Source organism: Canis lupus, chromosome 12 (genome assembly GCF_011100685.1).
Source record: "Canis lupus familiaris isolate Mischka breed German Shepherd chromosome 12, alternate assembly UU_Cfam_GSD_1.0, whole genome shotgun sequence".
Lineage (NCBI taxonomy): Eukaryota > Metazoa > Chordata > Mammalia > Carnivora > Canidae > Canis > Canis lupus.
Genome location: NC_049233.1, coordinates 19,986,639 through 20,012,909, shown reverse-complemented (window position 1 = coordinate 20,012,909; position 26,271 = coordinate 19,986,639). Strand labels below are relative to the sequence as shown.

General features: G+C 42.5%; 1 protein-coding gene across 1 annotated transcript in view; it reads left to right on the top strand.

The window, feature by feature from the left end:
* Positions 1–12,620: 12,620 nt before the first annotated feature.
* PKHD1 (PKHD1 ciliary IPT domain containing fibrocystin/polyductin) overlaps positions 12,621–26,271 on the top strand; it is a 469,885-nt gene continuing 456,234 nt past the window's right edge. The window contains 5 exon segments of the mRNA XM_038554300.1: positions 12,621–12,787; positions 23,089–23,341; positions 23,687–23,821; positions 25,347–25,424; positions 26,025–26,169. Coding sequence (XP_038410228.1) covers positions 23,770–23,821; positions 25,347–25,424; positions 26,025–26,169 — 275 coding nt within the window. The 5' untranslated portion in view covers positions 12,621–12,787; positions 23,089–23,341; positions 23,687–23,769.

The following is a 26,271-nucleotide window of genomic DNA, read 5'->3' as shown; positions in this document are numbered from 1 at the left end:
TCTCTCCTGCTCCTAAGTGAAAAAGTTTTTTTCTAGCTTGTGTGTGTGTGTGTGTATTCATTTAAACATCATTTTGAATATTTTTGGTCCTTTTAAAAGAGGCAGGAGGGGACACTTGAGTGGCTCAGTGGTTGAACATCTGTCTTTGGCTCAGGGTGTGATCCTGGGGTCCTGGGATAGAGTCCCACATTGGGTTTCCCATGGGGAGCCTGCTTCTCTTTCTGCCTATGTCTCTGCCTCTCTCTGTCTTTCATGAATAAATAAATAAAAATCTTTAAACAATAAAGGAAGCAGGAGGAGAGAGAGGGTGAAGTATTGATGGAGTAACTCAGGAGCTAAGTAGCTTGCTATGTTTTATGGGTAATTGCATCAATGTCTTCCAAGAGAAACACACTTTATTTTATTTATTTAGTTTTTTTAAAAAATTTTTTATTGGTGTTCAATTTACTAACATACAGAATAACCCCCAGTGCCCGTCACCCATTCACTCCCACCCCCCGCCCTCCTCCCCTTCTACCACCCCTAGTTCGTTTCCCAGAGTTAGCAGTCTTTACGTTCTGTCTCCCTTTCTGATATTTCCCACACATTTCTTCTCCCTTCCCTTATATTCCCTTTCACTATTATTTATATTCCCCAAATGAATGAGAACATACACTGTCCTTCTCCGATGGACTTACTTCACTCAGCATAATACCCTCCAGTTCCATCCACGTTGAAGCAAATGGTGGGTATTTGTCATTTCTAATGGCTGAGGAATATTCCATTGTATACATAAACCACATCTTCTTTATCCATTCATCTTTCGTTGGACACCGAGGCTCCTTCCACAGTTTGGCTATCGTGGCCATTGCTGCTATAAACATTGGGGTGCAGGTGTCCCAGCGGAGAAACACACTTTAATGGCACCCAAAGACAGCTTTCCTGGCTGTGTCAGTTTCCTGTGGCTGCTGTAGCAGTACCACAAACCTAGGAACTTAAAACAATATGGATTTATTATCCTATAGCTCTGTGGCTCAGAAGTCCAAAATCAGTCTCATGGACCAAAGTCATGGTGTTCTTAGAGCCGGTCCCTTCTGGAGGTTCTGAGGGGATCATCTGTGTCCTTGTCTTTTTCAGCTTCTAAATGCCACCTGCATGCCTTGGCTCATGGCCCCTTTCTCAGGTCATGTCAACTTGGCTTCCATTGTCACTTCTCCTACTACTGACTCTGGTCCTCCTTCCCCTTCTATAAGGACTCTTGTGATTACATTTGGCCCACATGGACAGTCCAGGAGAACCTCCCCATCTCAGGATTCTTTTTGAAAAAAGTAATTTTATTTATTTACTTGACAGAGAGAGAGGAGAGTGAGAGAACGAGTGTGCATAAGCAGGAGGAGTGGGAGAAAGAGAAGCAAGCTCCCTGCTATGTAGGGCTCAATCCCAGGACCCTAGGATTATGACCTGAGCCAAAGGCAGACACTTAACTGAATGAGCCATTCAGGTGTCCCCCATCTTTGAATTCTTAAGCACATTTGCAAAGTCCCTCTTGGTGTGTAGGGGAGTATAGTTCCCTACTATGAAAACAGGTTCCAGGGATGAGAATGTGGGTATCTTTGTGGGGAGAGTGTTATTCAATCAATTCAGTCTACCACACTGGCTTTTTCTTTCTTCTACTGCTTCTTATTTTATTTTTTTACAACTTCAGGTAAGAATTATATATTTTTTATTTTCTGGAAATCATGGTCTCTAAAGGCTTGGATTAATCTGATAAAGATGAGATTTTGTCAGAAGGTGGCAGTAAGTCAAATAAAGCTCTCTTGCATCACCTGCCTTGGCTGAAAGTCGCACTTCTGGGATTGACATAAAGGGTTTGGCCATCTATGCACAGGGTTAGGGGGAGCAGACAACTGAGCATTCTTGGCATGGTTCAGAGCTGGAGTCTAGAAGTCGTTGTGTACCATCCCTTCCATGCTGTATTTGAGAACTTAGCATTTCAGAGTGTTCCTGCCACGTCTCTGGTTTGGCTGTGTGCCCCCTTTGAAGCTCTGTAGCAGTTGCTGTCCATAAATAAGGCATGCCCGGCACCATCAAAGTTCTGAGATGAAGGGCATGACTCACAAGAACACTGGAAGTGCAGGGCAATGTTAGGGAGCCATCCTGGTTTCATTCGTCTTCGCCCACCTCCCCTCTATCCTCCCACCTCCAACTTTGTGTAAAAAATACATGAAGGCCCCAGAGAGAATAATCAAAGCTCTGTCACACTTGGCAGACTCTCTCCTGCTTCCCTTTAATGAGAAGGAAGAGGGAAGAAATGAGCATTTGGATAAGAGCCCAGTAGCCAACATCAGTTCAAACTTTTCCTGAGCCGCGGTGCCTCCTGGATGACCCTCTGGGTGGTAACGCTAATGATAACTGCATTTATGGGGGCTCACTTCTGACTCGACTATGCTAGGTTTTCTCTTCTCATCTTTATGACATCCCCCTGGAGTTGAAGTGTAAGAATTTCCATTTCACAGTTGAAAAGTCAGGGCTGCAGGGAGGTGAAGCAGTGCTTTCCCCAATTTTTCACTCCTAGGCACACCATAGACAGTGGTAACATTTGAACTTTACCCTGAGGGAAAATGATAGAGATGCTCAGAGTAAAGGTGGTGGGCCTTGGCCTCCAGGTGCTGAGGTACTATCCGCAGTGTGCTGAAGTGGGTGAGACCTCAGCATACCTTAATTTTCCCAAGACTCCAAGGCTCAAAAGTTGTAGATTGGAAGCCATGTTTGTATGATTCTTGAGTCCAGATTCCTTTGTGTGTGTGTGTGTGTGTGTGTGTGTGTGTGTGTGTGTGTGTGTGAATACTAGGCTCTCTGGAAGCATCTTGACTAAAATAACCACTTTGTCTTTAATTTATCTTCTCCTTCCAGTTATCTTATCTTGCTGCCTGTCTCAGGTCAGGTTCCCAAGAAGCAGAGCCTGTGCCATCCTTGGGCAAGGTGCTTTTTAATACGTGACCGCAGGAGATAATGTGTAAAGAAATGCGGTTGAGGATCCTGCAAGGCAGGCAAAGATGTGGTTGAGCCTGATGGGGGAGCTCTGGAATACCACAGTACCACAAAGCCCTTTTAAATCCAGAACTGGCCTTTTGAACTCCACATCCATCAGTCAGTGGCTTTGGGCTGCTTTGGGAGGAGGGTGTAATATCCCAGGCATTCCAGGCAAGGTGGCTCCCCGGGCTGTGGGGTGGGCACAGCTACAAGGGAACCTACACTCACAGCAGCAGGGGGACAGGTGCACCAGCCTGGGATCTGAGTTGGGCATCACCAGCCTCTACCTCTTGTCTCGGTCATCAGACAACCTTTTGTCCAACAGCCCAAATAGAAACGCCAGGCTCATCGCTGTTATTTCTTTCTGTTACATTATGTCACTGGTTAAGTTCTCTTGAATCTATATTAGAAATGCCTTTCAGGGTGCCTGGGTGACTCAGTTGGTTAAGCATCTGTCTTTAGCTAAGGTCATGATCTCAGAGTCCCAGGATCGAGTCCCATGTCGGGCTCCCTGCTCAGTGGGGAATCTGCTTCTCCCTCTCCCTCTCCCTCTGCCCCTCTCCCTACTTGTGCTCTCTCACTCATTCACTCTCTCTCAATAAACAAATAAAATTAAATTTAAAAAAAAGAAAAAAGAATTCCTTTCAAACTTGTTCTTCTCTGGCTATTGCTGGAGTTCAGGCAACCACTATTTTCCTATTAGTCCATTTTCCTTGAATCATTCCCAAGACCTCATCACATCTCTTCCAGCATCCATTTTCTTCTCCACCGGCCTACACAGATGCCAGTTATTCTTTGTGTCAGTTGATGTCATTTGATGGCCTGAAAAGGATTGGCAGCTTTCCAAAGCCTATAGGATAAAATGATTGTTTCTGTAGCATGGCCAAAAATGCTCTTCACAATTTGGCCCATCCCACCTGTCTATCTGTATCTCTCGCAATCTCCTAGGGCACCTCTGGGTCACACAGAAATGCTCATTTTCCCCAGACATCCACTAAGTTTTTGTTGGATGAATTAATGAATGAAGACTAATGGTTTTGTACAGAGATTCACAGTTCAGGTTAATATGGATAGTTTGTCTCTTTCTGAGGGACTATTTGAAAACCAGGATACCAGGACTGGAAGCTCTGTTTTTAATTCCAAGTTTGAAACGTGTTACCATGGCATAGACTCTACTTTCTCATATGTTCCATTTGTTTTAACTTAAAATAATTCCATGAGTGTCTTATCTGATTAAGGTTTATTTTCTTGCAGGGCACCTGGGGGCCTCAGTTGATTAAGCATCCTACTCTTGATTTCTGCTCAGGTTGTGATCTCAGGGTCTTGAGATTGAGCCCTGTGTGGGGCTCTAGGCTGGGTGTGGAGCCTGCTTGAGAGTCTCTCCCTCTCCCCACTCATGCTTTCTCCCTCTCTTGCTCACTCTAAAAAAAAAAAAAAGGTTTATTTGCTTGCTTGCTTCTTAAATATGAAAAAGTTGGAGATTATTCTATAATGATCAGAATTTTGGCTATTTTGAATCTGCACAGTCTCTGCTTCTGCCCCAGCAACGAAACCATTCTGCTTAACATATTTTAGGGGTCCAAACATGGTTATCAATGTCTAAATTGAAAAGATAAAGAGAAATAATTTATTTCTCAAGGCGATGCTATTGGTATGTACAGGTAATAACAAAATAAAGAGCCAAATATAATAATTTCCCTGCAGCTTTGGTGAGGAGTGGGTGAGCCTGGGCGAGTTTTCCAGGGTGTGAAATTAAGAAGAAGGTGGGAAATGCTGCCCAAAGGTGAGTGTGGGTCCAGTGCCACATGAGCCACCCCAATGCAGCATTATTTTGAAGTGGGCTAGAGGGTGAAAAGCAGGTCTGAGTTAAATAAATCTGTGACCACAGACAGATGTACAAAGAGAACAGGTTTGTGGGGACTGAGGAGGGTCTTTGCCTCAGGTTTAGGGAGCTAGCCGAAGCTGGATCAGGTCACATTGCACCTTTCTTTTTTTCAATGATCTTTTTCTCTATGTATCAACCTGCTTTTTAGAAAAGTTAATTTGCAATGTTAATTTTTTTCAAAAACAAAGATCTTTTGTTTCTTTTCTCTGCACATATAGCTGTAATGTTCATGGCAGTTTAGCTGTTGGATGGGACCACAGAAATCTCTGAGAAAGCACAGGGCTGAGGTTTGGATGTCCACACCACACCGATAAGTTTCAATGTCCATACATTTAAACCTTCCACTGCTGCCTCTACCCAAGACTAGCTGACCCTGCCCTAGTTCTGCAGCTTTCTTTTACTTTGTTTCTCAGTATGTAGCTTTCAACCTTACTTTTGAATTTCCTTTTTAAAGAAAGTCTTTCTCCTCTGTCCATCTGTAGAAATCTCACCCATCCTTTCACATCCCACATAGGTGTCAGCTGCTCCAAAGGCCTCCCTGAAGTGATTACTCTGGATCTATCACTCATTCTTCTTCTATGGTGTTTCCAACATCCTGCCTTATGTTGCCTTGTTTGTAAGTGTTCTATTTTTTTCTTTCAAGTAGATTGAAAGCTTCTGAGGGCAGAAGTTACATTGTGGCCCTCACATCACAGGTACTCCATCAACATTTACTTTTTTTTGCTTAATGGGATTGAGTTAGAGTTAGAAGTTATGAATTCAATTTCTTCATTAAGTGAGAAACCAACAAATGCAATTAATGACAGCACATTTTCCTTATAGGGCTAGTTCTTCAGGACTGCTGCTGAGTGTCTGTCTGCATTGGGATATTCATGTGGGCTAGGAAAGAAGTTTCTTTCTAAGTGTATCTCATTCCACGAAGTCAGCCCTAAGACCACCTTATGCATTGGTGCCTATTGGTCCTCACAGCAGAAGGCATATACCAAATTCAGTTGGAGAAACACATGGGGGTCTGTGATCCAGGGATTTGGGTTTCTAGTCCTTATTACACATGAATTAACTATGACTTTAGAAGAGCTTGCTTCATATTTCTGAGAGTCACAGTGAGTACAATAGCCATTGGACTGTAGTAAGGATTATATGAGTTAATGTGTGAAAAGAAAAGAAAATCTTGAAAAAGTAAAAAAAAAAAATTAGGCATTATTTTAGGATATGAATGTTCCCAGCATGATGTGTCTCAGTGCCTCAGACATAGTCTACATAGCAAATGTGTTACTATAAATCTTGTTCATGGTCTGTGACTTTATTAATTTATCTATTCATCTGTCCATCCATCCATTTGTTCATCCACTATTTCCTTTATTGAATACTTACAGTTTATCACATATGATGTACCAAAATAAATAGGCTTACTCAGCATATGGTGAGCCTGGGTGCCCCACCTGTGGAAGACTAGCTAGCATTCAGACTAGTGTTCAAGGGCAGTAGTGCTCCCCCTGACAGATTACTCAAGGTCAGGATGAAGCGTGGTTCAGAAACCTGATTGGCCAGCATAGCAAGGACTCTCTGCTTCTCAGGTGAGTTTTAATTCACTGAATCCTAAGTGACTGCTCAGTTATCATCCAATGCTCATTGATTTGCTCGTGATAAGGCAGATCCTGGCTGGCGTAGCTCTCCTTTTACACCTGTACCCCAGAGCCAAAATATATGCTTGGTGGCATGGGAATCAGTCCTGGGGACTGGATATAGGATTTGAATGTTTCAGGGCATCCGGTACTACCTGATGCAACTTTCTCTACACGAAGTGGAACACATTAAGATGGACTGGATTTTTTAAAATATACTTTTATTTTTAAATAGTATAAAAGGCAAGAAATTACAAAAATCAGAGTTCCTATGTACCCTTCATCCAGCTTTCCATAAGGGTAACATCGTACACAACTATAGAACCTTTATAAAACTAGGAAATTAACATAGATACAATGCTTTTAACTCAACTGCATGCTTTATTCACATTTAACCTGGTCTGGATTTTTTTTAACAAATAGAAATAAGGTGCAAACTATGAGATACACCTGAAGTGTTATTAAAAAAGCAATAATAAAGATTTGATGAGCATGATTGAAGGCTTTGACTAGAGCAAAAGAAATCCATTTCACCTCCATCAATAATGATGTATACAGAGTTTAATACATCAATAATAATTATTTAAATATAATCAGATTAAGTGCTACAATGAAGAAAAAAGATTTAACAAGTATACAGAATGGAGGAACTCATCTGGCCTTGGAGGAAAGCTTGGGGGGATAGTCATTTGGAGATCTTAGGATGAGTAGAAATTAATAGTCAGGTAACAGGAGTACAGAGTGGTTCTTAATTCAGAGTTTAGAAGATCACGTAAGTGTTTATCCCTGGACCCACCTATTTCTAAGCTTCTTAGGGCTGATTCTGGTTACTATTGCTTCATAACAAACCACCCTACAAGTAGTGGCATTAAACAGCAGATTTATTGTAGTCACAGATTCTGTGAATCAATGCTTTGGAAAAGGCATAGCAGGGAAGGCTTGTCTCTAATACACCATGTGTGAGGCCTCTGATAGGAAGATTCAAAGGTTGGCAGTGACTGGATGCCCAGGGTCTGGAATGGTGTGAAGGCCCATTCACTCATGCGTGTGATGTCTGGAACTGCAAATTGGAGTACCTACAAGAGGTGTCTCTATGTGGCTTGGCTTCCTCCCAGCGTGGCAGCCCCAGAGTAGATGGAGTTCTCACAGGGGTGACTCAGAGCTCTGAGCGTAAGTAAGTGTTCCAACATACAAGGCAAAATTGCATTGTGTTTTCTGACTTAGCTTTGTAAGTCAGGCCGCATCATTTCTGACACCTTCTATTAGTTTTAAGTGAGTAACAAGCCCCTCCGCTTCAGGGGGAGGGAGACGTGGACTCTGCTTCCAGTGAGATAGCTGACAGAGAATTTGTGACCATTTTTGTAGAACTGCCACATTACATATCTTCACAAGTAGGCCATCTGAATGGTGTTCTTTAGATGACTAGCCATAAATCTCACTGAGCAATTTGATCCATTATCTTGTTGTTTTATTGTTGAATTCTGAAGGCAATCTTCTTTCTAGGTTTTTGGAATCCTGTCCTTTTGATCACCTGTATGTCCCTCATAGTAAGTATTGCACTCTCTGCTGTTTTATCAGCTGTGTAACATTTGCCAGGGAAGGGGCAAGTGCTTTTTTATCTTTCAAACAGTTTCCTCTAAGATATAGAACTTGACAGTATCAGAATATTCTGCTGCTAAAGCAAGCACTCCACTGGGCCGCAGAAATGTCTGACTTCAGTGTCACTCATCATTTTAAAATTAAGCATGAGATACACTTCTGAAATCTCAGCTGGGCTTCTGGACTCAGAGAGTAACATGGTACCACACTAGAAAAAAATTAATTGCTTCCGTGTTGTTGCTCCCTGCTGGTATGATTTATTTTAAATTCCACTGAACCCAGGGAGAAGGAGCTTTCCTGTAATTCAGAAACTGACATGTGCTATTTCGCCCACATCTCTCACAGATGCTCCAAATTCAGAGCAAAGGATGTTTCGGCAGTCTGGAAGATGTTGGATATTGCAACATCTATTTTATCCGACAGGACAAGGATCGAGTTACTCCACATAAGTACATTTTATGAGCAACTGAAGTCTACCCCCTTCCAGTGCCAATGTATTTTTATAAAATATTTAATTTTTCTAGAATAAGGTCGAACATGTACTATACTCATTTCCCCATTTTCTTACATGCAGCATGATCAACTGTCTTGCTTTGTCTGGGACTTGCCCTGTTTTAACATCAGAAGTCTCACATTCCAGGAAAGGTCCTAGCTGGGATAAACTGGAAGAGGTGGCCACCCTCCACTTAGATATACACTTAATTTCACTACTTTCCAATTGCTGGGTTTGGTTGGTATGAACATTCAGCTGTGTTGAATGTTATAATCCAATGATGCCCTCAGGGTGATTGAGGCATATCACTATGTGTCTTCAAACCCTATGATGTTAGAGTCGCTAGTCAGCTCTGCTCATTTCTTTGAGGAACTATCTACAGTTCAATGTCACTTCCAAGTGTGCAGCTTTATAAGCTACTGTTCAATGTCACTCCCAAATGTCCAGCTTTGTAAGCTGTTTTTGCCTGTGCCCCACAGGGGCCTTGTTGGTTTTCAGGATTCTCATTGAGATGATGGAGATCACTACAGTTTGGCTTCTGGATAAGTGGGGTCATTGTTATCAAAATAATTTAGTGAGCAAAACTGACTTAAGACAGAGGCAATAATGACAAATTACTTTTGAATAATTTTATTTAGTGGGAAAGAAAATTTTCTGAAGAAATTATGAAGCAGGTATGTCACCTGTAACTTAGACCCTCTGGTGGAACAGATTTGTTTCCCCCCAAATTGGAATGCCTGTATTCATTTATCTTTAGGATCTCAATTTACTTAGGAGTATGATATTAAACCAGAGAGAATATCATTGCTTTAGTTTTGTTTTGTTTCTCCATGGAGAAGGGATACCAGGAAGACTTGAGGAAAAGGAAGGAGGATAAGGGGTCTATTTTAGACAGGTGGAAGAGGAATTGCCTGGGGAGGATTCTTCCAACACAGAAATAGCATAGCAGGGCCATAGCTCCATGGCTGGTCACATAGGACCTGTCCCTGGAGAATGACAGCAAAGTTTGCTTCAGAGCTCCTCTTCCTCATACTTCATCTAAGTAAGATGAAGTTCTTACTTAGACTAAGGGGCCATGTGAATGTCCTGCTCCATGCTCTGCCTCTGCCTTCTATCAGAAACATGTGCGTAATTTGAAGAGCATATAAAAACCAAGTTCGATGGAGAGAAAGCAAAAAAGCAAAATGCACTGAGCATTCTCGGTTTCTACTTAAAACCTAGTTTTGGCTTTTGCGGCCTTCATCTACTCAGTGTTTTTTCTCAGATGGATTTACAAGGCATTCCTGTATGTTTTATTATGCCTACACTGTATAAGGTACAGTGTAAAATGTTCTCTGGGTACAGAGAAATAAAGATAATTATTTTCCTTAAGAAATGCAGCATCTGGTCTGGAAATGACATGTATAGCTCAAATGTTGCCAGGCATCACCAGCCTGTGCATATTCATGAGGTCATATTTACAATAGCATCTAATTTTTGATGACTTGGAACTCTACATTTTCCCACTTGGGAAATTAGTTATCTCTTAGAGCTTATATGTCAGTTAGGTTTCCAGTAGGAAGCAGATGGACATTCAGCCTGAAAAAATAATAAAGGAACTATTCTAAGAGATGTGACCAAGGCTTAGGAGAAGCAATAAAGGATGGTGTGGTACGTGCAAACTAGCAACAATAGGAGCTGTTAGTCTTGGGCCTGAAGGGACAAAGAGAAGGGCTACCAGAACTTGCAGAGTGTAGGGAGAAAGAGAGGCTACATGAAAAGGGTACCCTATCAGAAGCTAAGATTAGCTGGGAAGTAACTGGGGGAAATACACCCCTTTATCAAATCTTGCCCCTCTCCACCTCCCCCTGGGCTCCTGGTACTGTCCTCCATTTGTGAAATCAACCAGAAGCCAATGGGCAAGGAAGACCACTGGCATAGTCCACACAGGTCACCCTTCCAGGGCACAGAGCAGGGTGGAGAAGGATAGAGAGTAGATCTGGGGGGTCAGATGGAAGATCTTAAACACACTGATTTCAGAAAGTTCCTAAGATGATACTCCCTTGTTCTTCTTTTGTTCTGGCTTCCTCTGTTTAAGAACCACAGCCTACAAAATGACCTAGGATTTTCACCACTGACTGACACTTCTGCTGAGGTGACTAATAACATGTCTGAAGTTCTTGCCAATGTGTTTTCTTCCAGTGTACCTGTGTTAGTCTGAGTCCTCTGAGAAATAGATGCTAAGACAGGATTAAATGCAAGGACTTTACTAGGGGAACTGCTAAAGAGAGAAAACAGGGATGAGCTGGCAAGGCTGGGAGAGTTGTCAGACTGACCCTAAGTGAAGGAGAGGTGGATAGAAGTATCTTAGGCTGCTATCTAATCTAAGGAAGGTTCTGCAAGATTGTTGGGGAGCCTTCAAGCCAAAGACCTTATGAGAGGAGTCCTGTACCTTGCTAGGCCTGTCCCATTCACTCCTTGGTTGGGAGCAGCCTATAGAGTGTGGCCTTGGCCAAATGTGGTGATGAACTTCAGGACACAACAGCTAGACCCTTATTTGATTATACTTTCCATAATTGGGGATCTGTAAAGTGCTTTCTCATGGGCCCCCCTCCCCCCACTTCCCAAAGCTGCTAGTCCCCAGGAGTTCAGAGTGATGTTAGAATCCAATAGAAAAGGGTCAGAGAATGACTTTCTCCCTTGACCTCCCTGAGTTTGTTTCATAGCCCTGAACAAAAATTTCTGTGCCAAGGTTTCATAAACTCTCATAGACATGGCTTCCTGTAGGATGGTGTCAATGTCTGGGAGTGGGCATGGCTACCTGTGTTGAGGTGGCAGGGGAACAAGGGTCAGGCTGCCTTCTGAGGAACATTTGTTTTCAACATTGAGTCACAGACCTGAGCTCAAGACTTTATTTAGATTTTCTCTATGAGAGGGAATTTGGCGTATGTTTAGATGTCTAGAGATTGTGTTTGCTTGGCAGACTTAGATCTGTACCTAGATTTGAGGCTCTCAGGTGGACCCGGGAACTCACAAAGGGGAGTACTTGATGGTCCCCAAGCTTCAGGTGGTATATTACTCCCTGTAGAGTTACTCCAAGGTCTTAGAGCAGTAAATGGCTCATTTCTCTTCATTTCTTTAACAGTAGAGCTTGATTGCCCACCAGGAGGCTCGTAAAGCACAGAAGCCAAAGTTATTAGGATTCTTTTGATTAAGAATGGAGAAGCAAATCCACCCATAGGAAAAATGGGGTGCTTTTGAATAAAATCTTGACAGTAAGGCTGGCCAGAAGAATTACAAATATCTATTTTAGGCTATTTACCCAAGAATAGATGAGATTAATTTTTGGAAACCTTTAGCAATAAAGAAGCTGGTGATGTATATTGGAATGGATGGTAGGACAGAAACAGAGAGGTCAGACATGAACCAATGAAAAAAGTGCCTGGTGTTGACTTCCTGGACCTATTCTCTGATTCTTTATCAGGAGTCAAACCAATGACTGAGACCCATGGTCTTGGTCCTACTAGAAGCTGGTGAGTAAAGGTCAAGGACCTCATCTTCTTGGTCAAGAAAGTGTGGTCAGAAGGGAGGGAGGAAAGTACAACAAAGAGGGCTAATGTGCCCTTTCTTAGGATGACTTTGAATAAATTACTTCTTTTTTCTGTTTCTCTAGCCCCACACCCCTGTAGGGAGAGTGTCAGCCCATAGCAGGGAACTCACAAATCATTCCTCTTGATGAAAAGAGGACTAGCCCTCCATTGGCCCTTTGTCTTGGGCCCTGTGTTTGGTCACTGACTTACTGGCAAATTCTTTCAATCACTGAATGCCTGTTTGTCTCACTGGGTGGACTTTTACTTAAAATTCTTGTCTGGGGCACATGCAGTAAGTGGAGAAAAATGTAAGACAGTCTTTGGTCATTAATAAAAGTCCCCGTGGTAAAAGCCTAAGTAGCTTGTGTTAATCATTAAACTCGCCCTATGGTCACTTCTGAACTTTTATTTTGGTGCATTTTTGGCCAGGACACAAACGAGTTAGGTGAGTTACAGTCCAACACGAGGGGTTACCTGTACAGTAGCTACAGGCTGGGCTCTAACCAGATAACATGGCCATGGGTTCTTATCAGAGATAAATGAGGTTATTTAGAAAGGAAAGATCATCTCTCCCATGAGTTACAACGAGACAGAAGCAGAAAAGGTAAGTGCAATTCAGAAATGTCTCTGCTCTCCATTCTCTAGATACTGTACTTCTTGCCAATGTCCTGGTGAACAAAAGGAAATGGAGGATCCATATTAGCAACCTTACTGCTCTGTCTCTGAGTTCCAGAGGGGAAGGTGACAAGGAGGGAAGAAAAGAGGAAGGGGAGGAATGGGAGCAGAGAAAGACAAAGTGAGAAGAGGACCAAAAGCACACAGCTCTTGTTTGGTTGGAAATTCTCTGGTTAAGAGAATTAAGTGGAGGCTGACTTTATCCTTAGGAAGAGTAAGTAGATTCATCATGTTGAGAAAAATTACACTTATTATTGATTTGATTGCTCCATTCTAGAGGAAAAGATGCAGGTCTGAGGATAGAACTTTAAGAAAACCAATGTGTTAAGTATTTACTTCTGTTGTTCCGAACTAGGAAGCAGAAAATATTAAAATCATGCAGTCAGATTGAAAATAGACTCTCCCGTGCTGAGGATATTCCATTGGGTGTAATAGGCAAGTCAGATCCTGTTCTTTTGACTGAGTAGCAAATACTCCTGGGTACCTTTCCCTATGCAGTAGATGTATTTCTGAACATCGGATGTTTTAAAATAGAATTCTATTCCAAATAGTTGTAAAAATGTAGAGAATTTTGCAACTTATAGGAACACTTGTTGAATCCTCTTGGATATCATAAATCTCCTTTCATAAATGTTAAGTAGCCTCCATTCCTATCCCACCTGCTGGGGACTTGAAGGCACATACTCAGATTGTTTCTGTTTTACCAACTCCTAGCACAGTGCCTAGCATATACTAGGAATATAATAAATGTTTGTGGAGCTTAATTAAATATAGATTATTTCATATATTGGGTTATCTTAATCAGGACATTCCTCTAAGTTCATTCTAAGTTCCAAGCAGATATTCTTTTATCTGGGAGTTTTTTGTGGCTTTTATATTTTCTGAAATGGTATAACTATTTTTGCTAGTCTCAGTGTTTTCTTAAAAATGTAAATTAGACATATATTTAGTAATATACACATTTAATTCTGTAAAATTTTAAAACTTGTTATTATTTTTAAATTTAAATTTTAATTCCAGTATAGTTAACATACAGTGTTATATTAGTTTCAGGTGTACAATATAGTGATTCACAATTTTGCATATTACTCAGTGCTTATCAAGATGAGTGTACTCTTAATCCCCTTCACCTACTTCACCCATCCCCCCACCCAACTCCCCTCTGGTAACCATCTGTTTGTTCTCTGTAGTTAAGAGTCTGTTTTCTGGTTTGTCTATTTCTTTCCCTTTGTTTAGTTTTATTTCTTAAATTCCACATATGAGTGAAATCATATGGTATTTATCTTTTTCTGACTGGCTTATTTTGCTTAGCATTATATTCTCTAGGTCTATCCATGTTGCTGATGGCAAGATTTCATACTTTCTTATGGCTGAGTAATATTCCATTATATATATGCCACATATTCTTTATATATTCATCTATCAGTGGACACTTGGGTTGCTTGCACAATTTAGCTATGGTGAATAATGCTGCAATAAACATAGGGGTGCTTATATCCTTCCAAATTAGTGTCTTTGTATTCTTTGGATAAATATCCAGTAGAATTTTTGTAACTTTTAGAAAACTTCAGTGTCAATATATTTCAGAGGATTTTGTCTGTCCTCTGACTTGGGTATGCCAGGAGGGGGTGGGGGAGCTCAGCAGCCTCTGTAGAGCAGTCATTAAGATGTTATCTAAGGCATATGGCTTTTTAGCTGGACTTCCATGGATTCTGCTCATCTTACATGTGTGAAAGCCATTTCTTTCAGATTAGGTAAACCAGGCATAGAGTTTTAAAATATATATTCACCAATTAGAATTTACTGAATACTATGTGGGACCTTTGCATAGAGATGATTGTGGAAATAGAAGAATGGGCTGTAGACCTCTTTGAAGAATGAATAATTTAAAAGAAGAAGTGTATGTGCCACCCTGTGGCAGAGAGAAGAAATGAATATTTGCTGCAGTGGGCTGTCTGCTGTGGGCAGTTTGGCCAGATTACCGATGTCCAATTACAGGTGGAAGCTAAAAGTTAGAAATTGGAAGAAGAGCTCACATTAGAGAAAGATGTCCAGGTGTCCACTACTCTGCTGGCTCTGTGGCTGACAGACAAGGTGGAAGAGCAGGATAATAATAAGGATAATAAGGATAATAAGTTGGAGAACTTTGTGTGCTTTTTTGCAAAGCTAGGAGGGCACAAAATGCCATGGATTAAGATGCCAGCACTTATGACAAAGCCTGATTGGGATCCTAAGAGGTGGAATCCCTGTGGAAGTGAGGAGAGCAAGGGGGAGGATGTTGAGGGGGATGTTGTGAAACAAAGTGACCCATGACATCCTACCTCTGATACAAAGGAAAGCAAAAGCACAGCAACAGCAACCCCAGCCAGCTGGAGCAGCCACCAGTTCAGGAAACACTCAGGATGAGAGAACATACTCTACTACTGAATTTATTGATACAGATGCCAAATTCCAGCAAAGGATAAGTATTCAGGCATGGTTAGTGTGGCAATGGGATAGATACAGGAGGCCGTGTCATTTCTCTGAACAGGCAGGAGACAGAGAAGATGAGCAATGTTGCCATATACTTTGCCTTCTAGCAGTGCCTGAATGATGTTCAGGGGCTCAAGGGACTCAGTTTCTCATAGGTTGGATTATTCTAGCCTGTAGGGAGGCTTAGCCTAACAAGGGGACTTTCCCTGGGCACAAGGTGTCATGGAAATCTATAGACAGGGTATCACAAAATCTTAGGGGATTGAAAATAAGACAGGGAATCTATCCCTCTGTCTTTGAAGGCCCCAATCAGGCCACATTCACTGCAAGGATGAAAGCCAACATACTTCAGTGTGCCCTTAGCACCTGGTATGGGACACTGAGATCCATGCTGAGTCCAAAGGTGGGACAAGACATTTATGATGTTGGGCAAGCCATTGATGATCTAGGAGAAACTGAAAAATCCTGAGAATGGGTATGGGCTGTGGGAAAAGCATGAGACAGAAAGGGGATTTATAAAGCTGTTCCAACTGGCTATAAAGGGTCTAATAAAATTAATGAGGATGTAACTGTGGTTTGATGGGACTCCACCTGAAAAAATTGACTGGCAATCCAATGCTGTGTTGGTCAGCCTGGGGGAAATCCTTAAAGCCTGAACAATAGTTAAGCCCAGTTCCATTGGCCCCTACCATCCCTGGTGCCCTGGCTCCGCCAGCAGAGGCCTCAGGGATACAGTCCTATTTGGGGTGGGTGCCTTCCACACCTACTGTATAGGATGCAGTCCAGGATTGCCTCCAGGTGAGGATGCTGTAAAGGATGTTGGAGGCCTCATGTTTAGCTGACTGTTCAGAGATTATCAAAAGGTGATGACTCCGGTGGATACTGGAGCTGAATGTACTCTAATACATGGTAACCCTCAGAAGTTTTCTGGCCCCCTTAGTGACACTGAGGGTTACAGACGACTAATATTTATGGTTAGAAAGTTCCCTTTGCCACTAAAAATTGGGCGTTCTTCCCCCAAGGATACAAGGTTTTTTGTTTTTTGAAAGATTTATTTATTTGAGAGAGACAGAGACAGAGAGAATGCATGTACACGGGCACAAGGGGGAGAGACAGAGGGTGAGGGAGGGAAAATCTTAAGCAGACTCTGTGCTTAGGGCAGAGTCTCACATGGGAATTCGATCTCATGACCCCAAGATCATGACCCCAAGATCACGACCTGAGCTGAAATCAAGTGTTGGATGCTTAACCGACTGCACCACCCAGGTGCCCCAAAGATACAAAGTTTTAATCTCTTCAATAACGGAACATTGGGCATCTGTATCCCACAAAGTCAAACTCTGCGAACCATAATCGGTGAATTCTGCCTCCAGGTTAGAGGAATCAAACTAATGCCGAGGGGAGATGCCAGCTGGAAATCGGTACATCTATCACCCACTTGAAAATGCTAATTGTCAAACAATTTACATTGAGGGGGACACAAAGAAATAGAAAACCTCTCCAAGAACTGCACTCAGTGGATATTATATGCCCTGCTTGTAATGCTTTCAATAGCCCTGTATGGCCAAGGACAAACATTATATGTTCTCATTCATTTGGGGAATATAAATAATAGTGAAAGGGAATATAAGGGAAGGGAGAAGAAATGTGTGGGAAATATCAGAAAGGGAGACAGAACGTAAAGACTGCTAACTCTGGGAAACGAACTAGGGGTGGTAGAAGGGGAGAAGGGCGGGGGGTGGGAGTGAATGGGTGACGGGCACTGGGGTTTATTCTGTATGTTAGTAAATTGAACACCAATAAAAAATAAATTAAAAAAAAAGCCAGATGGTTGATGGAGGATGATAGTAGATTACCAAAAATTGACTAACGTCATACCCCCCATCCATGTGGCTGTACCCAACACTGCCACCATCCTAGATACTTTGGCCACAGTCCTAGGAATGTACCGTGCTGTTCCAGACTTAGCAAAAGCCTTTTTCAGTATACCACTGGCCAGAGTCCCAAGATCAATTTACCTTCATGTGGGAGGGGCAACAATGGATAATTCAGGTACTTCCCCAAGGCTACTTGCATAGCTCCACAGTATGTTACCAAATGGTAATCTCGGACCTGTTCCTGTTCTCCTTCCCCACATCAATAAAAATGGGCCTTTTACATTGAAGATATTATTATTTAAAATGTGAGGACTAGTCTCCACTGCAGGACATTTTGCAGGATATGCTGAAACATCTTTGTGGAAGAAGATGGGCAGTGAACCCACAGAAAATTCAAGCCCAAGGCACTGCCATAAAGTTTTGGGGAGTTGTTTGGTTGGGAAAAATGTATATTATTCTGGAAGCTATGATTGATAAGATGCAAGCCTATCCAACCCCTAAGAATATGAAAGAAATGCAAGCCTTTGTATGGATTTGGGGGCTTGAGGGGACATTTATTCTGTACCTGACATAGTACCTCAATCCCTTGCACTGCTTAGTAAAGAAAGGACACATATAGAACTGGGGATAGAAACAAGAAGCTGCCTTTGAGAAAGTGAAAATATTAGTGAAGCAGGTTAAAGCTCAGAGCCTCTCCTGTTTGAATTAGAGATGTCTGTGGCTCCATAAGGTAGGGACTGGGCACAATTAACAAAGACAGTGGAAGGACAGAGTACCTCTGGGATATTAGTCTCAGCCCCAGAAGGGGGTAGAAACCCAATTTACCTCCATAGAGCAATAGCTCCTAGCAGTATACCCCATGCTCTTCCAGGTAGAGCCTCACATGAAGGAATAGCATATCATGGTAGAAATTTCCATTCCCATCAAGAGATGTGTTAAAAATATGTTCCACTGACCCACCTCTGCCATAGCTCAAACCTCCACTTTGAGTGGTGTGCCTGTTTGCAGCAGAGAAGCAGCCCACCGTCTCAAAAATGTAGGTGCTACTAGGCCATGTAGAGTATGTAGAGCCTCCAGAGCTCCCCACATTCCTCCTAGGGCTGCCCCTGAGGCCCAGGCAGCCTATAAGAGAGGACATGGGGGAAATTCCTGCTGATGCCTGTATAGGGATGGGTCTGGTCAAGGTAACTTTTCTATAGAGACTGCAGCTGCCATTCAACCCAACACTGACACCATCTGGATGGAAACCGTAAGGAACCTCAATAGCTAGCGGGCTGATCTCAGTGGTTTGGCTGGTGATCACTTATGCATCTTGCCTGTTAACTCTTTGCACTGACAACTGGACTTTACAAAGAGATGAATCCTATGGCTTAAATAATGGGAAGCCATGGGATGGATGATCATGAATAAGCCCTTGAGGGGTCAGGATATGCGGAAAGACATTTAGGTTCATCTGCAAGAGCTGAAATAGTCCTCACTGTCTTCCACATCCCACATAATAAGGCACTGACATCCTGTGGCAATCAGGAAGCTGATGCCCTAGCCCGGGTACAAATTGTAGCAACTGATCCATCAGTAGATAAAGCAGATTGGGTACATATGAAGAGAAGTCATCCTAGCACCCGAATAAGATGGCATATTGCCAAGGATTCCTATTGCCTCTGAAATACAGTGACATGGTTAATGCAGTAACACCATATCCTCCTGTATGTTCTAAACAACACCCAAGACAACTACTAGAGGAGTCTGGGGCCATCCACTGGAGTTCCCAACTAACGAGGAATTGGCAAGTTGATTATAATGGTCCCCTCTCTTTGAGTGAGGGTTCTAAATATGCCTTGTTTTATATGGAAACTGTAACTGGCTTAACTCTAACTATCCCCTATTATAGCACAAACCAGGCTGTTATTATTAGGGAATTAGAGAAGCTAAGTACCATGTACAGATACCCTTACTGAACAGACAATGACAGGAGGTCACATTTCAAAGGTCATGATGTACAAGCCTGAGCAAAAGAACATGACATTCAGTGGAGGGTCCATCACCCCTGTAACCTACAAGCGTCAGGGCTGGTAGAAAGGAAAAATTTAATATTAAAGCAACAGATTAAATTACTAACAAGCAAAATTATTTGACTGGGTAGGCTAAAATACTATCCCAGGCGTTAATACATTTGAATGATAAATTGGTAGGTCCCATTGCCCCATATAACAGACTGGGAACCTTTACTGAGACACCCAAAATGGCAAAGATATGGAAGTCATGGGAAGTAGCCATTGCCCTATCTCTCACTGTGGATCAAGGTGCTATGCCGCTGAGAACACCAAACCCCATCATGCCTGGGAAAGGCATTACCTGCTAGAGTTTACAATGGGATGCGTTACTGGAATGGGTGAATTACTTCGCATTCCTGGTCAATGAGAACTACTCAGTCTCCCCTGGGATCCAACTGTCCTGTGGCAAGCTGGACCTGTTGAAACACACTGTGCTTGGGATGGGACAGGCACCATTGAAAGAGGCAGGTAGATGATATGCACCAGATCAAGTTTCTAAAGCTACCAACCTCCTTCTCCTCAAGGCCAGGTGAGGATGTTCTATTTTTCCACTGGAACAATCATTTGCCCACCCTTTGTCCCATCATTGGCCTGGAGGACATCATAGCACACATAGAAGCCCTTCCTACATTCAGCCAGCAAACCTTAAATGATAACTGGCAAAGTCTGTCCTTACTGAACATAGAAATGTCTCTAATGAGAAAAACTCCCCCACAATAGGAGGGCTTTGGACATTATAATTGCCTCAAAAAGAGACACCTGTGCCATTATCCAAATAGAATGTTGTATGTTCATACTTGTTAGAGTCTGCTAATTAAATCACAAAGACACAAGTGAGTGCTCTGAGTGATTGACCCCTAGTCTAGGGGACTTAGTAAATGAATGGTTTAGATCATGGAGCTCTTGACGGAAAAAAATTACTTATTTTGGAAATCATTATCTTAATCTATGTTTTCTTTTGCATGTGCCCATAGTGTTGCTGCAGTATCTGCCTCTAAGTGCAGCTGGATAGCTGCCAAATGAGCCACCCTGGTGCTAGTGGAAGCCCCTGCTGACTATTCAGGGCACACTGCAGAAGAAGGGGCATGTGAGATGGTTAGGAGGGGTGGAGTGCTGGGAGGAGGAATCATGGAGGGGATGAGACCTCCGGTTGACCAGAGAGCTGACCCGGGCAATCAGAGTTTCCTCACCCCCTTCTCTGTCCTTGAAACGTACACTCCGCCCACCTTTCCCACAGTGACAACCATTTTCAAGGACACAGCCCTGAGAGAGGAATGTGGGGCTGAGACTACCTGCCTGTATAGTTTGAACCCAGTTGAGGCCTCTATATAAACATTGAAGATTGTGGCAGGCAAGTGAGGAGATCTACTCACACTGAGGATGCCCAAGACAAGCCTGTCTGTAAGTTTCTTTGCTTGTTGAACCTGCTGCTTTCCAGCCTGGAGTGGTGTGTCTGTCTTTGCCTCCATCTCTCCTTGCCTTACGGGTAAGGGGGCAGCAAACGAACTACCCAGGGGGACACATTCCATGGAGGAGGTAGCTCCTGAGCAGGTCGTGAAGAAGGCTGGGGTTTAATTACACTATGAGAGAGTTTGGGGAGTGCAGAAGGTGGCCGCAGGAGCCAAGGAAGGGGCTGACCTGACCAAGGTTTGTCTGAGAGGTGATGGGGAGAATCATCTGGCGGAGTGCAGGGTTCACTTTGGAGAGCCATGGCAGGGAAAGTTGGAAAGGCAGGGACCAGATGGTGGCCGACTGGAGAAGTCAGAGACAGGGTTTTGGGTTGGAAATAGAGAATTCCTAAAAGGAAAACTAACATCCCTGAGGTGTCTCCTTTGTGCCAGGCCCTGTGTTAATTTCTTTGTATATATCACCTCAGTTAATTTTTAAAAAATATTTTATTTATTTATGAGAAACAGAGAGAGAGGCAGAGACATAGGCAGAGAGAGAAGCAGGCTCCCTGGGATCACGCCCTTAGGCAGAGGCTCAATCACTGAGCCACCCAGGTGCCCTACCTGAGCTAATCTTTTTTTTTTTTTTTTTAAGATTTTATTTATTTATCCATGACAGACACAGAGAGATGCAGAGAGAGAGGCAGAGACACAGGCAGAGGGAGAAGCAGGCTCCATGCAGGGAGCCCGACGTGGGACTGGATCCCGGGTCTCCAGGGTCATGCCCTGGGCTAAAGGTGGCACCTAACCGCTGAGCCACCTGGGCTGCCCTGAATTAATCTTAATAAAGCCACACCTGGGTGGTTCAGTGGTTGAACATTTGCCTTCGGTTCAGGGTGTGATCTCGGAGTCTCCGGATCGGGTTTCGCTCTGGGCTCCCTGCTTGGAGCCTGCTTCTTCCTGCTTCTCTTAAATAAATTCTTTAAAAAATATATCTCTAAGGTCAAATAAATGTCTTTAAAAAATCCTGAGTATTCTTTTTTAGAAAAATATTTTATGTATTTATTTTAGAGAGAGAGAAAGAGAAAGCAAGTGCTAATGGTGGAAGGGACAGAGGGAGAGAGAATCTTAGGTGGACTCCACGCTGAGTGCAGAGGCCAGATCAGGGCTCGATCCAGTGACCTTGAGATCCTGACCAGAGCCAAAATTAGCAATCGGCTTGCTTAACAGGCAGAGCCACCCGGGTGCCCCATTGATGGCTTTTCTTACCATTTTATGAACGATGGAAGTTTTGCACTGAAAAAACAAAACAAAACAAAACAAAACATTAAGCAGAACAACTGCATGATAAAGGCAATGTTTGAGCAGCCCCAGTGGCGCAGCGGTTTAGCGCAGCCTTCAGCCCAGGGCGTGATCCTGGAGACCCGGGATCCAGTCCCACTTCGGGCTCCCTGCATAGAGCCTGCTTCTCTCTCTGCCTGACTCTCTCTCTCTCTCTTTCTCCCTGTTTCTCATGAATGAATAAAAATATAAAATCCTAAAAATAAATAAATAAATAAATAAAGGCAGTGTTTAAGGAAGATAACCTGCTGAACTGGGCCAGGATTCCACAGGAATGGGGTAGAGAGACCCTGGAATCATGTTGGGGGGGGCAGTTTGGGAGGTCTATTTTGGAGGGTCCAGCTTTTTCTTCCTGTTTTTTTCCCTCCCTTTCTCCTCTGCTGCGAGGACAAGACAGTTTATCCCCCAAATTCCTGATGAAGTTTTGGAATGTAGGTGAAGTTTGATGGGGTGAGTTCAGGAGCCAGTGACCAAGAAGAAATTCTTGAGACATCTTTGGTGCAAAATGATGGTTTTATTAAACCATGGGGACATGAGCCGTGGGCAGGAAGAGCTGCTGCTCTGGGCCTGTGAGGGGAAGCTGATTATATACCTGGGAGTTGGGAGGGGTTTGAGGATAGTGTACTCTCGAAGGAATTTTGGAAGAAAGGTTTCCAGGACCTAGAGGCAGAGAGCTATTGTTGGGAAAATGTCACTTATTACTGTCTAATTAAACCTTAGTCATGAGACTCTTCAGATATATATTGCTGGGCCCTGTGCTTGGGAAATGATCGCCAACACATACCTTGGGGATTTAGAGATAAAGGAAATTTCTAAAGGAATTTTTATATGTTAAAGTAGATTTATAGGATCCTGGGGGTTGGGTTAAGATTGCCTTTTGCCCCTACCAAAGTATTAACATTAAGGCAATTGAGTCTGTAGAGGAATGTCCCTTTGCCTATTTCAAGGACTTGTCAATGTGTTGTCTCGGGCTCGTGCTTTGTCTTCAGCTGGCCCTGTGTTCCCCCATCATTCCCATTAGTACTATTTTTTTTTTTTAAACCCAGTACCGTCCTTAACATTTGCTTTGTTAAACTTTTTACTTTTTTTTTTTCAAAGATTTTTAATTTATTCATTCATGAGAGACACAGAGAGGCAGAGACACAGGAAGAGGGAGAAACAGTCTCCCCAGAACCCAATGTAGACTGGATCCCTGGACCCCGGATTCACGCCCTGAGCCAAAGGCAGATGCTTAACCGCTGAGCCACCCAGACATCCTAAACTTTTTTGTATTGATTGGTGTCTTGGAGGACGGAGACTCTTCTAGAAACAAAACAAAACAACCTCCCCATCCCCCCTCCACAATCACTATGTAAGTATCTTGATATCTAAAAAAATATCCAAAATAATAAATTCTAGGTATTTTTAAAATTAAACTTTTGTTCAATAATGAATTAATTGAAGAGGCTGTTATTATTTACCCATCTCAAACATGCATAAAATTAGTTGATGGGAGGGGGGATGGGGTGGAATAGGGATGATTTTATACAAGATTCTTAGATTATCCTTTTCTTCTGAGCTTGGGAGGATGGTAGGTCCCCATGAAGACTCTAGGGCCATGTTGGTCTCACTTCTTTAATTTCCTGAGTTTTGGCATAGTAAAGTAATTGTATGAGAACAAAAATGATAGTAATTTTTATTTTATTTTTTTATAAAGCGCAAAAGCTACACTGCTCCTGCAAAATTGAAAAGGCTTTTAATGTCTGAGCCATTTTGAGAGAATTGATTTAAGTGGACAGGATGATTGTCTGGCTGATCTCACTGATGAGTATTGAAATACTACTACTGGCAGGTGAGTAGGTTGTATTCTGAAGGGATTATAGATAGAACACAACAAGTTACACTGAGAACCTGTTTATCAGTATTTAAAATATTATTCAGGGGAAAATCTTGAAGTATCTGCTCTGGGTTTAAATTTTCACTGCTTAAAAAGTATTTTTTCTGTTTAGTAATTGAGGCTATATATTAGTTATTAATATATAATTTTATTTTTGAATGGCCAATGGAGGTTGCTGTTATAGTCTAGAGCTTCTCATAATGACTTATAACCTTCTTTTTATAATTCCTTTTTAAGCCATGTGATATAATTCTTTTTAGATCTTATAGCTTTATCTTCCCAAAGAGAATAGCTTATCTTGTCTTAGCGGTTAATGACTGTTGGTATCAAACTCTTCTTTTCTCAAATCATGTCTCTAATTTTCTCTGTGAATTTGGTTATCCTCGCTGTCTTTTTATGGCATTTGTTTTTTGCCTTCTTTAGAAGTATCTAATACACTTTTGAAGGATAAGCATGGGCTGATCTGGCAGGGGCTGCTATAAATAATTGTGCTGATGTGAATGATTCCCCACCAGCCTTGGTTATGCATTATGCCACCTACATAACTGCACATGGAAGCCCTGAGCTAAGTGGAGTTAGCATGGCCTGGATTATCCTTGATCTTTTTTGATATAGGAAATGAAAATGGTTCTATAGATAACATTTTTTCTATATGATCTCATTGAGATACTGACTGATTTTTGATGGCTCTTTGAATTGTCTTTGCCTTGGCTAATCCACATCCATGAGCATCTTCAAAGATAAGAATTTGATTATTATGCTCAGCCAATGATCTCTATGGGAGAACCAATCTAGCCTAGCATGTATAGTCTATAGTGCTGCCCCCCGCCAAGGAAATTCCAGCACTAATCCATGCCTCAGCCTCTCTCTAAGAAAGCAAGGCAGAAATTTGGTATCCTTTGTACAGAATTTTGTATCTATCTGGGAGTCATTCTGGTCATGCATTCAAAAGGAGGAAATCAGAGGATGGTATACTGAGCAGGAGGATTGAAGTAGGGACAGCTTCTAGAAGTTTCTCCTCTTCTCTGAGAAGTAGAATTACAAGAAATAGGAGGTGATTTTACAACTAATGTATGACTACCTAATTAAAGAGTGAGAAAGAGAGAAGAGGTATTATGGGTTTAGTTAGGAGCCAAATGTGTCCTTGAGGCCCTTTCCAAAGGACCTTTCCTAGTTCAGGACATTGAGCTTTTGGATGTCCAAAATAAGAGGATCAGTCAGAAATTCTCTAAAATGAGAGTTTTGAAGGTGTGATCCCCAGACCAGTAGCAAGAGCAGTGCTTGTTCAGAACTGTAAATTCTTGGGCCTTATCCTATACCTGCTAACTCAGAAACTCCAGGGGTGGGGCCCAGCAATCTGTGCTTTATCAAGGCCTTCTGGTGATTCTGAGGAATGCAAACTTTTGTTTTTTATAACATTGGGGAAGCAAGTGTATTGAATCTGAGCTTCAAAACCAGTGTTTTTCTTACTTATCTACAGGGCCTGCCCTGAGTTTCCACATTGAGCCCAAAGAAGGTAGTCTTGCAGGAGGAACATGGATCACAGTCATTTTTGATGGTAGGTTTGTGTCTTACCAAACACAAGTTTCTTATGTATTGATATTAAGAATCCTAAATAAGATGAGTCTTTGGCTAAGGACAGGTGTAAAAGAGGGCCTGAAGGGTGTTGGACCCACTGAGTGACTTCTGTGTTTCCAGATGCTTGCTTGCTGATGTCACAGGTCCTCTTTCTTCTCTCAAACTGTGGGATGGGACCTTAGGGGCCCTAAATGACACGATAGGGAAGCATGTGGCAGAGTCCTTGGCAACTGTTCCCCAGAATCTTAGTTATCTTCCTTGCAGATGGTTTTATATGTGGGAATTTCAAAACTGCAGCTTAGCTGACCCATCTGTACCAGGGTAAAGTGTCATTTTGAGGGCTGAGAAATTCCTGGGTTTATGTGGATGGATCTAAAGAGAGAAAATCCTTTTAACAAACTCATAAATGAGAACATTTATTTATACAGCAGTCATAAATGCATTTGGAAATGAGGAGTAGTAATTTAATCCTTAGGCAAGCTCAGCATGTCACATTGCCCCTGTGCGGCCAAGTTTCTATATTCTCCTATATAGATTACAACTCTACTCAGCCTGAGATTCCCCTTTTTCTTGAGTTTAGGTTTGGAGTTGGAGCAGCTCTATCCTACCAATGGCTCTCAGTTGGAGATACACCTGGTGAATGTGGCTGTGCCTGCCCTCCCGAGCATCCCTTGTGACGTCTCTCCTGTCTTCTTGGATTTGCCAGTGGTGATGTGCAGGACCAGGTACACCTGTCTGGGTATGAGAAGATCAAATAGGGCGAGTGCTTTGCTTATCTTGAGAGTTTTTGGGGGCAAATTAGAGCAACTCCTGCTATGACTACAGTT